At 45.2% G+C, this 11917-nt stretch overlaps 5 protein-coding genes across 6 annotated transcripts; 2 read left to right on the top strand and 3 right to left on the bottom strand.

Moving 5' to 3' along the window:
- Positions 1–28: 28 nt before the first annotated feature.
- Positions 29–1868, bottom strand: LOC115759405. Its single transcript, XM_030700295.1, has 2 exons — positions 1832–1868; positions 29–1719 (listed from the first exon to the last, which is right to left on the bottom strand). The coding sequence occupies exon 2, from the start codon at positions 1544–1546 to the stop codon at positions 263–265; it is 1284 nt and encodes a 427-aa protein (XP_030556155.1). The 5' UTR covers positions 1547–1719; positions 1832–1868; the 3' UTR covers positions 29–262.
- A 524-nt stretch (positions 1869–2392) lies between these two features.
- On the top strand, positions 2393–3059 carry LOC115759474 (coiled-coil domain-containing protein 12). The gene is made up of 2 exons (XM_030700408.1): positions 2393–2584; positions 2643–3059. Exons 1-2 carry the CDS (start codon positions 2451–2453, stop codon positions 2995–2997), a joined length of 489 nt encoding a protein of 162 aa, XP_030556268.1. The 5' UTR covers positions 2393–2450; the 3' UTR covers positions 2998–3059.
- Positions 3024–4818, bottom strand: LOC115759473 (spindle assembly abnormal protein 6 homolog). The gene is made up of 4 exons (XM_030700407.1): positions 4548–4818; positions 3631–4485; positions 3236–3569; positions 3024–3176 (listed from the first exon to the last, which is right to left on the bottom strand). Exons 1-4 carry the CDS (start codon positions 4725–4727, stop codon positions 3100–3102), a joined length of 1446 nt encoding a protein of 481 aa, XP_030556267.1. The 5' UTR covers positions 4728–4818; the 3' UTR covers positions 3024–3099.
- Positions 4819–5067: 249 nt separating this feature from the next.
- Positions 5068–6970, top strand: LOC115759445 (probable H/ACA ribonucleoprotein complex subunit 1). The gene is made up of 5 exons (XM_030700368.1): positions 5068–5149; positions 5218–5515; positions 5570–6080; positions 6267–6509; positions 6572–6970. The coding sequence occupies exons 1-5, from the start codon at positions 5144–5146 to the stop codon at positions 6621–6623; spliced, it is 1110 nt and encodes a 369-aa protein (XP_030556228.1). The 5' UTR covers positions 5068–5143; the 3' UTR covers positions 6624–6970.
- Positions 6971–8367: 1397 nt separating this feature from the next.
- LOC115759444 (serine/arginine repetitive matrix protein 2) lies at positions 8368–11885 on the bottom strand. 2 transcript variants are annotated; one of them, XM_030700366.1, is made up of 6 exons: positions 11639–11885; positions 10658–11009; positions 10080–10195; positions 9282–9896; positions 8881–9212; positions 8368–8737 (listed from the first exon to the last, which is right to left on the bottom strand). In XM_030700366.1, exons 2-6 carry the CDS (start codon positions 10865–10867, stop codon positions 8637–8639), a joined length of 1374 nt encoding a protein of 457 aa, XP_030556226.1. In that variant the 5' UTR covers positions 10868–11009; positions 11639–11885; the 3' UTR covers positions 8368–8636. The 2 variants fall into 2 exon arrangements, with proteins under 2 accessions (XP_030556226.1, XP_030556225.1); XM_030700365.1 differs by having other exon boundaries at positions 8656–9212.
- Positions 11886–11917: the final 32 nt, after the last annotated feature.

Raw genomic sequence — 11917 nt, 5'->3', positions numbered from 1 at the left:
TCAAACTCTTGTTTATATATACAGATATTCGGATTCTACTAAATGTTATATTTGGCTTATTTAATCAAATTGTTACATACATATTATATTTTGTGAATTAATGTCAATTTACAGTTTGAAACACAGAGATAAAAACACGAAAGCTTTACAATTGTAATTACTGGGGGATTGCGATTTTCGCTATTAAAGTGGAAACTTAATATAAATTCTTGCTAAAAACTCGTCTGCATATTTGATTATTTTCCCATTTTCCATTTCAATTTCATTTCTGCAGCTCCGCCATATTCGCCTCAAAGATGGCCGTATTGATTTTGTGCTTCAGCGCGATCAGCACCCCCCTGTTGCCAATGGCACGCATCTCGTTGGCCACGTATTCGCCGTAAGTGGAGAACTCGTCGCGTTGCGAACTGACGACAGCGGGCGGAGGTATGGGTGAGCTGGCCGGCTTGGGTGGCGACAGCGACTGCGTGTTGACTATGGCATTGACACGTGGCAGACGAAGTGTGCCGCCGGCTACGGCCGTGCCGGCTGTCGTGGTCAGCACATTGCTGCCGTTGCCGTTCTGGGTGGCCGCTGCCAGCGTGGAGGTGGAGAGTATTGTGGTGCTGTGCGTGCCATTGGGATCGAAGTAGAGTCGCTTGGGCGGCGGCGGATGCAGCTGATGCTGTGTGGACTGCTCCTCGAAGTAGCCGTTCTCCTGGTTGGACGTGTCACGCCTTTGTATTTTTATAATGCGCGTGGGCACCACATGCACGGAGGAGCTATTGCCGCTATTGCCGGATGTCGTTGTGGTTTGGTAGTGCAGTTCGCCGCTTTCGCTGGCCTGAAAACTGACGGCCTCCACAGCGTTCCCAGAGTGGTGCAGCTCCATCATGGACGGCTGATGGGTATGCTGTGGCTGTTGCTGCGGCTGATGGTGTGGGTGCGTCTCGAGTGGCTCGTGCTCATCCTCGTTGATGTGCACATACGTGCCGCTCAGCTCTTTGCTCAGCTTGGGCTTTGTATCGACGTCCTCTTCGACGCCCGGCTCATCGTCGTCAATATCTTCTACATCTTTGGTCGTCTCCTCGATAAGCTTCTCCAGCTCCTGCGCCCGGCTGCTGGCATGCGACTTGCGCGACGTAATCATATACTCGTCGTTCATATTATTGCCCTCCGCTGAGCCGGCGGCTGCTGCTGCTGATGTGTTGACCTCGCCCAATATGTATTTGTGTGCTGAGGGATCCTCTTTGGAACGGCCTTTGGTGGAGCGGCAGGCAAAGGGTAAGCTGAGAAAGGCGAGATTCTTAAAGCCAAACCACTTTGAATTGTAGGGCTCCTTGCGATTCATGCGATTGATTTCGCGATGATATTGCGTGCGCAGCGTGTGAAACTTTTTCTCCAGCTCCGGTATGGGTATATTGCCGCCGAGCACGTCGCTCACTTCGTTCAAGAGTCGCTGCTTGACATCCTTCTTGCGATACTCGTCACATGTCATATCCCACAGTCCGCGCCGCTGTCGGTACTCGCTGATCAGCAGCAACGTCTTCTCTCTGGTCCACTCCATTTTTAGCCTACAGCTGCAGCTGCCTCTGGGTCCGGGCCGGGCAGCAGGCAAGCGGGCGAGGAATAAACGATGTCACAGTCACAGAACAATGAGCTCGACGAGGCGGATGCCGCTGCAGTTAGTTGGCGATCGTCCGTTGTATTGTTGGCGACGTCGACGGCGGCGGCGGCTCCCTTTAATCAAAAACCAACTTAAATTAGCACACGCTTGCATACATTGTAATTGCGCGCGCCGAGGCGTTGTAATACATAAAAATAGTTTTTAAATAGCCAAAGAGTTTTTTACCTGCAGCGCTCGCCAGCAGCAGCAGCAGCTAATTTTTGTTACTCCAAAACAGTTGCAACAGCAGCTGCCACATTATTATTAATTGTGTTTATATATTTGCTGCATGTTGGGTCAAAGGCAACAGCAATTTGAGGCTCTTATTTGGTTTTCAATTTGGCAAATATAATTATAACAGTTTCACAACATATGTTTGTTGTTTTTTTTTTTTTGGTTTACAAGTAAAATTTTGCGTTGTTTTTATCCTCCCCTCACACTTATACCTTGAAAATGTGCTGCCAACTTGCAATGTTTATGTATCCAATTCAGTTGTGCACCTATCGATAAGTTGCTATCGAATAGCTATCGTCATGCAAATGACAAATGTTTGCGTGGCTCATAAGCAATATTTTTCATGCTTATACGCTGTTTTAACCAACTTTTGTCAACGTTTTATCAAAAATATTTGATTTTTGAATATCACTATATTTAATGAATATGCAATTTTTACGTCTCTATCGATATTTCTTAAAATCGATAAAATACAAAAAAACAACCGCTATTCGTTTTCGTCATATTTGTATCGATATAAAAGGCAGCAATTGGCGAGCGCATATTTTAGCTTTATTTACTTTGCTTAATAATGGCCAACAATGACAACAATTTGGGCAAGCTTACAGAGGAGTCTCTAAAACGCAAGGAGCGCTTGCAGAAGCTGCGCGAACAAGCCCAATCAAAAGGTGCCAGCATTACGGGGGCTGCCGAGAAATTGCCCAGGTGAGATGCGACATTTTTCACACTGTTTGCATGGGAATAAAACATTTGAACACTTTAGGCCAGTTTTTCGTAGCTATAAACCACAAAATGAAAATACAGAAGGTGAAGTACTGCCACAAGAGCCCACCGGAGACATCGAATCCGCCGTCCAGTGCCAGCTCAGCCTGCTGCAGCAGCCCATGGTCATCGATGAGATAGACATCACGAATCTGGCGCCGCGCAAGCCGGACTGGGATCTTAAGCGGGACGTTAGCAAAAAACTGGAGCGTCTGGAGCGGCGCACACAGAAGGCCATTGCGGAACTAATACGCGAGAGGCTGAAAATGAATCAGTTCGAAGACATTAGCCAAGTTGTGAATGTCGCCACGGCGCACGTGCAACAAGGCAGAAATCCGGATGAAGATTTCGAATAGCCCACAAATAGATAAATAAGTTTAATTAAAGCTACGATAAAACAGTTAACTAACAATGCAAATTATTTATACAATACACAATAATGCTAACTAAATGTAGGCCTATTTGCGATTCGCTCTGCGGCTGCAGTTTTCCTTGCCGCTTGCCGCTTCCAAGTGCGCCTTCAGCGTGAGAATTTCTAACGGAATAACAGAGACTTAGTCTGAAACTTTAATTGGTTAAATATGATGCACTTACGATTCTTGTACTTCTCCTCCAGGCCCTGAGCAAAGTGCCGCATCGACTGCAGCTGTTGTGGAATTTCTTCGCGCAGCTGTTGGATGGTTTGTCGGGTTTGCTTCAGTTCCTCGTCGCGCATGGTCAGCAGCTTCTCCTTTTCTTTGATCGCCTTCTCCTGCTGCAGCGCCACTTCAGTGCGCCACGAAATTGTTTTCTTCTGGTTGAGCAGCTCCTGCGATTGCTTGAGTATTATTTGATTCGCTTTGGCTATTTCATCGGAGGCCATTTCCAGTGCCTGCCGCTTGGTATGGAGTATCTTCTTCTCTGCCTCCAGTTCGGCTGCAATGTTTGCCTATAGCTTGAAATATGTCAAGTGTTTGGCTTAAATAAATAGTTAAGAGAGACACACCCACCTTTTCCTTGTTGCCCTTCTGTATGTGCTCCTGCAGCTCCATTGTGTGCTGTTTTAAGTCTTCTATTTTATATTCTAGTTTGCGTTCTTGCTTCTTTGCAGCTGTTAGCTCGGTGTGCAGCTTCTCGTTTTGCTCCTTGAGGTTGCAGATACGCGATTTACAGCAGGTGAGCTCCTCGTTGAGGCTCTGGTTGCGCTTCTCGGTCTGCTCATGCATTGTCTTCAGCTCCGTCTTGTCCAGCGTCGCGCGCTCCAATTGCGTCTGCAGTCCGGCAATCGAGCGGCGGCTGCGCTCCAGCTCATTGGCTCTCTGCTCGTTTAGCTTCTCCAGCTTATCCTGCATATGTTGCAGTTCGGCAGAGTGCTTTTCGCCCAGGTGCCGTGTATTCTCGGCCAGCGCTTCGCGTAATTTGCCATTGTCCGAGCTTAGCTGTTCGATGTGCGCGTTTTGGGAATTCAATTCCATTTGCAGCTGCTGCATGTTCTGCTCTAGCAAATAAAGCTTCTTGTGAGCCGCATCTAGCGTTGTGTTGATGTAGAAGAGAACCGTGTGCAGCGGCGCGGAACGACAGGGCAGACACAAATGCACCAGATTCTTGAAGGCGCGTATTTCCACGAACTGCAGATGGTAGTCGTGACTCTGGTGCTCAGCTGTGCTGGCAGCTGTTTCCTTGGCAGACAGGCACAGCTCCAGCTTGCCGGCCTGGCAGTCTTTCAGCATGCGTATCACATTTTCCATAAATCCAGCGAATGTGACATTTAGCGATTGATCCTGTTTCAGCTCTTGGAAGGATACGCTGTCCACCGTGGTGATGTACATGCGTCGCTGATCGCACTTCTCGGCCAAACGCAATTGCTGTGGGACATGTGTAACATGTAAATTAGAATATTTAAAATTGGGCTTCTTTTCAAGCTTACAATCAGCTCCTTGAAGTCAACTCTTTCGGCGTACAGTAAACAAGCTTTCTTAGCGTGCATCATGTCCCTGTCCCCCCCGTTGAAGGTGACCAGCATTTCTGCGCTGGGCATTATGTTTACAACGTTTTTTGTGTAGTCCATGCTGGCAAAATACGTTTCTTCAGTGCTTGGCGCCCACATTCTTTAAAATATATTTATTACAAAAAAGTGTAAACAAATACAACTGTACTCGATATTTTATGATCGATAGGAACTGAGTGTCCTTTCATCGCACTCATCGGTCGCGAAATAGAAAATACAAGTGCAGGCGAAAAAAAGAAACAAAACGAGACAAGTACCAATCTATATGTCAGTATTATCCCATTAATGTTACAAAATCACTGTATTCTATGCTAGCAAAATATGTTTCAGTGCTCGGCGCCCACATTTACTACAAAAATATGTAAATAGATACTCGATTCTATACTATCGATACATCGATAGTAACTGAGTTTGTTTTCATCGCATTCATCGCTATTGTGCGTTTTGCACACACGAAATAGAAAATAAAAGTGCACGCGAAAAAAAAAAACAAAGCGAGACAAGTACCAATCTATATGTCTGTAAGTATTATCCTTCTGATGTTACCAAATCACGAGGTGTGCTCAATTTGTATTTAATTGCTCTTCAGACCGCCAAAGTCTTTGTGGGCAGCCTGCCGCCTGGCTGCAAGCCCGAGGAGCTGCGACATTTGTTCACAAATTATGGCGTGGTAGTCGAATGCGATATTATGAACAGGTGCGGATTTGTGCACTTGGAGACCATTGAAATGGCAGAGGAAGCGATTGCCGCTCTAAATGGCATTGAATTCAAAGGTCAGACCATTGTCGTCGAACCGGGCAGGCCCAAAGACAGACGTGGCGGTGGCGGAGGTGTTGGTGGAGGAGGGGGTGGGGGAGGTGCCGGCAACAGAAGACCCATGCAACAAGGTAAGCAATTTACGCACTAAATCAATGGGGAATAACAACTATGTTCAATTTTAGGACACGGCGGCGGTAGCTTCAATCGTGGTGGCGGCCACACTGGTGGCAACAATTTTAGAGCAGGTGGCGGCAACCGATCATTAAACTCGAACGACAGTCAGTTTGGACCAATGCGAAATGAAGGCAACTTTAGACAGCAGCGCAATGCGCCCTACAGCAAGGTCCTGCCGCAGCAGAAGCAGAACTTTGACGGGCCCGCACAACCTTACAAAAACAAATTTAACCAAGGCCTGGGCCAAATGGGTCACAATGATTTCTATGCTGGCAATATTGGTTCTGCCGGCGCTGCTGGCGCTCACCGAAGCGGCGGCAGCCATGGACCATCAAACAACATTGGCCAAGATCGTCGCGGCTTTGCCCTGCCCGCCGTGGAGCATCAGCACCAGCAGCAGCAGCAGCTGTCGTTCGGAGCAAAGCAAAGTCGCTTTGGCAACGGCACAATGGTGCCGAGCGGGAATAATGCCGATGGTGGCATGTACCAGCGGAATCGCCACAATTCTGGCATTAACAGGTAAGGCGCATGCCAGCTGCTGCTTATAAAAAGAAGCTTATTCCAATAATTCCTGGCAATAACAGGGGTGTCGAATAAAATGGTCAACTAATTTATGCTGCCAATAATTCTAAAATAGCTCAATCGCAGCACTGGACACATAGTTTTCTATAAAGTTTGACTAAAATTATTTATTAACTTTTACAGTGGCAGCACGCAAAACGGCCGTGGTGGATTTAACGCCAACCGTGGCGGCTTTGCTGGCCGTGGTGGATTCAGTGCTCGACGTGGTGGTGGACCGAACGGGCCGAGCAGCAGCATGTCGCAAAACTTTAACAAACATGGACCCGCAAACGGGCACACTCACAACGCAGCAAATGCATATCAATCGGATTTTCCGCCCCTGGGGGGTAGTCATGGTAGCGGGGGTGTGCCTGTAAATAGGAATCGGTAAGCTGAAACTTGTATTCATCAATACATAATTGATGCTATAATAGAAACGATTTACGCAGGTTCAATGGACCCAGGCCAGCGCATAATATGAGCGGCAATAGAAGATTTTAATGCCAACAACATGCTGTATGTAACATTTTATCATGGACCCTAGACGCCGGTGTAATCTATGTGGATTGCTGACCTAATAGCCGAATTTTGTTTTCCAATAATTGCGCCCATGCAACATCTTAAGTTAAGGCAAACAGTTTGAAACAAATTTTCAATAACAATACGCGTTATATTAAGCCCAACCAATCAACAGTATATTTGTTAATTGTATTCATTAAGTATGAAAAGTATTTATCCATTTGAGCAATGTGCAAAGAGAAAGTTTGACAACACGAACGTCTAGTGCGACATGTTCTTCTTTATTTTTGACGACTTACGATATTATCAATACAAATATTAATTGCTAACTTGGTTTCTTTGAGTTTTTATACAATTGCTAATTCGAGGTAGATGCCATTTAAGGTACCCTGTTAAATATAAGGACACAATGAAATTGGACTTGTTGATCGAGCGTAGAATCCGTTGTGTGAATCAGGTACATCTTCTCATGTTTATAATATCTGTAGATAAACAAACTTAATTCAAAAATTTAGGAATCTATGATGTGGACAATGACGGACGTTAGCGTCTGAAAACATCGATAGTTCTATCGAAATTCGATGGTATTTATATTATCACTGGTGGCACTATCGAAAGTGATGTGCGTCAAATTAGCGGCGGTGACTTAGCGTCTAATTTTGGTACTTGTTATCGGAAAAGTATCGGTCACTTTCAAATGCATTTATTTATGTTTTTAAGCACGAAACCAAATAAATTTAAATGCAGAATTGCAAAAAATTCAATTATTTACTATCTACATTCATTTTTTTTTTTTAATTTTAATTTATAATATGGGTAAAGGGGGTTGAAAAGTTAGGTTTTCACCATTCTTTAAATATCTTAATTCAGGGATAATGGTCCCGAAAACCGCATATACACGATTGAAGTCTATAGTTTCACCTAACCAATCTTGAAAAAATTATAAAAATCGATCAGCACGTTTTTAAGATATTTGTACTAGAGTGCAGCAACCTCGTTGCTAGCCCCATACAAAATGACCGTAAAAAATCACCCTTGCACTTGAACACTAATATCTTTTCTCAGGGATAATGGCCCTCAATGCACGGTATACCAACTTGAAGATACATGTTTAAGAAAGCTTTACGCATTAATTCTAAACAAATCGATCAGCCAGTTTTTTAGAAAAATAGCAAAATGTAAACACACCTCATGTTGTTCATTCAAAAGGCCTATCGAGCTACTAGCTCCAACGGGAACCGAACCACTGGTCGGAATCAGTGTTGAGCAATGTTATACAGTATTGAGCGGGAAAAAATTAATTCAAAATACTTGTATATGGAAGAGAAATGCAGTAATATATGAAATAATTGTCATTTTACAATAAAACATTATCTTTGGTAAAATAGACTGCTGCAAAGACGACAACTATGCATTTAAGTATTTATACACGTATAAAAACGAAAAGGTGGCAATATTTCAACCTTTATTATTATATTTTCCGATATTGATCGCGAATTATTAATCATTTTGCTTTTTACATCAAGAAATTCGTCCAGCCAGTTTTTGAGAAATTCGCATTTTTCTATTTTTCTTATTATACAGACAAGTAAACACAATCGCACAAAAGTCAATTTCCGGCACTTGGCAAGAACGCGTGTATATTCTGGAAAAACGTAATGCACACACACACACACACACACACACACTCGCTAGACAAATAATTCAGAAATACACACATATTGATAGAGCACACACCCGCAGCATGTAGTTTGAACAAGGAGTCAATTGTATTTTGTTGCTATTATACAAATATTTCGATTGTAATTATGCAAAGTCGTTTACTTATAGGTTATGCTATTTACAGAATGCCTCATTAGCGCGAACTAAAGAGCATAAACACACCTTTCCGGTGGTATTTGTTATTTGGGACGCTTAAAGTTAATTAGTACACAACTTAAGAATTAGTAAAAACTGCCTTGCGGTGGTAATTCTCCTTGATCGTCGCGTCCTGCCTTACTTTAGCAAAAAGTCCATTTCTGATTTTGTGGTTGACATGTACTGATCCAGCTCATTGTCCAAATCCTCGCGCTTTACTTCCCTACGCTGCGGCTTACCTAGGTTGAGAGAAGGACAAGAAGAATAACCAAGGATTAATACGGCAGTTTTCGGGCACAGCAGTATAATAAATTCCATGTTGAGTCACTAGGCGCTCTCGTCCAGCCAGATGTCCGGTGAGCTGTGCTTGTAACGCTTTTACCTGCAACCGTGCGACCACCACGACCACGACTACGTCCGCGACGACCCTGTTGTAGTTGGTTTGGTTTGACACCCTCAGTGCTGTTGTTCTTCTTCTTGTTACCATTTCTATTGGCGCCCCTGGCCACTGTGCCACCTGTGCGTTGTAGGCTGCGTCCGCGACGACGTGCGCCGACAGGACCGGCTCCCTTTTGCCTTCCATTTGATGAAGCAGCAGCGCCAGCAGCAACCTTTCCCTGGCGTGCCCGAGATCGTGAGCGTGACCGGGAACGCGAGATATGCGTGGCAGCAGAAGCAGCACCGACAGCAGCAGCAGCGACACGTACAGCAGATCTGAATTAGAAAACAAGAGTTAATATACCAATGCATTCTTGGGTAAATAAAGCAGCAAATGGAACTTACCTTCCACGTGCACGACCTTTGCGTCCGCGTCCACCAGCAGCAGCTTTTACTGTCTTCTGCGCAGTGTTCGAATCGCGACGCTTCTCGATGCGTCCGGCTGTGACGCCGCGCAGCTGGCTGTTGCCACGACGATTGCCACGTCGCTTATTGGCTGCTCCTTTTGCAGCTGCGGCTGCTGCTGCTGCCACGCCAGGACGCACGCCCAGACGTTGCTTAACTGAAACACGACCCGGTGCACGTCCGCCGCCGCCACCGGTACTAACGCCTCTTCCACCGTTAGCCGACAGCTGACGGCGTCCACGGCTCTGGGTACGACCGGCGCTTTGGGAACGTCCACGGCTCTGATCGCGTCCGCGACTTAGTGAACGGGCGCGTCCACGACTGCGTGAACGACCGCGCGACTGTATTTGTGGAAAGGGCTGCTGCTGCTGCTGCCGCTGGCGAGATAAGCCACGCCGACGTTGAGCCACACGCTCTGCTGCGCCGCCCACAACGGGTCGGCGCAGCCCCAGACGCTGGCCCAATCCACCGACCGCCGCGCTAGAGCGTCGGGCGCTGCTGCTGCTGCGGCGTGCACGTCCGTTGTTGTTGTTGGCAATCAGATCGGCGCGCATGCTATTTATGTGATTGAAGTTGTAGAGGCGGAATAAGCAGAAGATAGATGTGTTTTACATATGTTGTTGTAGCACTTGGCACTTTGATTCAAAAGCTGCTCGCAAGCAATCTTCCGACTTGGACTGAATCTGAATCAGTCAACAACAGCTACAAGTGTGTGTTTGGTTTATTGGGGATGCTTACGTTGCCAGGCGAGTGCCGTTGTTTGAGCGCACGGGCTTTCCATTGGCTCCCAGGCGGAGCGCTTTGATGCCGCCAAGGCGTGCGCTGGCGCCGCCAGCAGTTGTCCGCAAGCTTCTCTGTAAGATGCATAAGGTTTGTGATGGATTTTTTGTTTTGCGTTTACAAATTGAATTCGACTTGACGCTGCTCAAGCGCTAGCGGTTCAGTGTGTGTGAATTCAATAGAAGTCTACTACAAGTGGGTTTATTTATATTGAGGTCTATTTCTGTATTCTGGGCTGATCTTGACTGCTCTGCTCTGAACTTGGCTGGGCTGGGCACAGTTGCTCGCTAGCTATGAAAACAGGCTGTCTGTATCTAGTGCTCTATTAAGCAGCATGCACAAATCCTTTGCTGACGCTGCTCATCTGCTCATTTGCTGCTCTTTGCCATTTTTTTTATTGCCTTGCCCAGCCACACAGAACGGCATGGGATACGTTTAAACGCTTGCGTTTGTCATTTGTTCAGTCAGTTCATGGCCTCAATCCCAGAGTAATTACTGTGGTGGTTTTTTGTTTTGTTTTTTGTTAAGACACGTACGCGCTTCAATTTGAGGGCCGCTTGCACGGTGTGCTTCTTTTTGAACTCCTGCAGCAGCCGCGAATTGGCCACCGATGCGGCTGCGTCCACAATACGACGACTGCGGCTGCGCGAGCGGCTGCGACGTCCGCGTGCCGCTGCCGGCGGCTGTTGCTGGCGAGATTGCATTTGAGTGAAACGCTCGTTTAGCGATATGCCAGTCTGCACCATTTTAAATATTCAATTGATGTGCTCTTGATTTTGTTCTTGAATCTTGTTAGACGAGTCCTCCTCCTTTTGCTTGCCTTGAGCTTTGACTGTGGCCACAGTTGAACTGTGTCTGGATGTGCGTGCGTTGAAACTTGGTTTGCAACTGTAAGTGAAGACCCAAAAGTTGGTTAGTTTTATACGCCTAAAACTGCATTTCAGGTACTAAAATAATGTGTGGACAGGTAGGCTAATCCCAGCAGCAGGCAAATAATCCGCCATAAAAAAGGAGATTAACAACCAAAGAAAACGCCAGATGTCACAGCTAAATTGTTACAATAAAAGCCATCTGCAACGGATGTAATTTCCTTCAGAGAATAATATAGTAGATTCGCAATTTATCGGACGATTGTGGATATGGGATGTAATATTCCAATCTTCCCAATGGTTTCTCTGCAGAGAGAAAGCTATATCGACTCGACCGCTAATGATAAAGCATTTATATGATCGAAGATATTCTCTGCGAGGATATACTATATTAATTATAAATACGGATATAATTTCTTGTATATATCTGCCTTCCCACACGCATACTCACACACACACCCATACACACTGTTATATATATATGGAAATGAGTTCATGTGTGGCATGCGCGGATGTATTCTAATTATATACACGGTTTCCACAACAACAACAATATTGACTCATTGATGGATACACAAATGTTACAGTGCATTTTTAATGCAATATGTGTCTATAATACTTAAATGAATATATTGTGAATTTACTTACATTATAGTTGTCCTTTTGTTCGTTTTGTAGGGGTTTCTCTTTATGGGCTGAAGCTGTGTCGAATTTCACAATTTCAATTATATATTTGCACGTATATACGCCTATGCTGATTGAGTTTTTCAACTTCAAACTTTTATTTACATGCCATTAATAGACTATCAGCTTCGTACAGTTTGATATTATAAGATATTTCAGCGAAAACTATACTTTTTCCTCACAGTTTTGACAAAGAATGCAAAACGCAAAAGGTACAGCCTTGTCTTGAACAAGTTCAATTAA

The sequence above is a fragment of the Drosophila novamexicana genome, unplaced genomic scaffold (assembly GCF_003285875.2).
Source record: "Drosophila novamexicana strain 15010-1031.04,08,12 unplaced genomic scaffold, DnovRS2.1 tig00000308-arrow-arrow-pilon, whole genome shotgun sequence".
Lineage (NCBI taxonomy): Eukaryota > Metazoa > Arthropoda > Insecta > Diptera > Drosophilidae > Drosophila > Drosophila novamexicana.
The sequence above is the reverse complement of the archived record's forward strand: the minus strand, read 5'-3'. Positions and strand labels throughout refer to the sequence as shown.

Excerpts from the sequence above, each read along its gene's own strand:
- LOC115759405 (XM_030700295.1), bottom strand. The coding sequence starts at position 1,546 with ATGGAGTGGACCAGAGAGAAGACGTTGCTGCTGATCAGCGAGTACCGA.
- LOC115759474 (XM_030700408.1), top strand. The coding sequence starts at position 2,451 with ATGGCCAACAATGACAACAATTTGGGCAAGCTTACAGAGGAGTCTCTA. Across the intron at positions 2,585-2,642 it reads GCTGCCGAGAAATTGCCCAG|GCCAGTTTTTCGTAGCTATA; the intron begins GTGAGATGCGAC and ends TGAACACTTTAG.
- LOC115759473 (XM_030700407.1), bottom strand. The coding sequence starts at position 4,727 with ATGTGGGCGCCAAGCACTGAAGAAACGTATTTTGCCAGCATGGACTAC. Across the intron at positions 3,570-3,630 it reads AGAAGGGCAACAAGGAAAAG|GCAAACATTGCAGCCGAACT; the intron begins GTGGGTGTGTCT and ends TTCAAGCTATAG. Across the intron at positions 3,177-3,235 it reads GGAGGAGAAGTACAAGAATC|AAATTCTCACGCTGAAGGCG; the intron begins GTAAGTGCATCA and ends TTATTCCGTTAG.
- LOC115759445 (XM_030700368.1), top strand. Across the intron at positions 5,516-5,569 it reads CAGAAGACCCATGCAACAAG|GACACGGCGGCGGTAGCTTC; the intron begins GTAAGCAATTTA and ends GTTCAATTTTAG. Across the intron at positions 6,510-6,571 it reads GTGCCTGTAAATAGGAATCG|GTTCAATGGACCCAGGCCAG; the intron begins GTAAGCTGAAAC and ends CGATTTACGCAG.
- LOC115759444 (XM_030700365.1), bottom strand. The coding sequence starts at position 10,867 with ATGGTGCAGACTGGCATATCGCTAAACGAGCGTTTCACTCAAATGCAA. Across the intron at positions 10,196-10,657 it reads CGGCCCTCAAATTGAAGCGC|AGAAGCTTGCGGACAACTGC; the intron begins GTACGTGTCTTA and ends TGCATCTTACAG. Across the intron at positions 9,897-10,079 it reads AACGGCACTCGCCTGGCAAC|CATGCGCGCCGATCTGATTG; the intron begins GTAAGCATCCCC and ends TCACATAAATAG.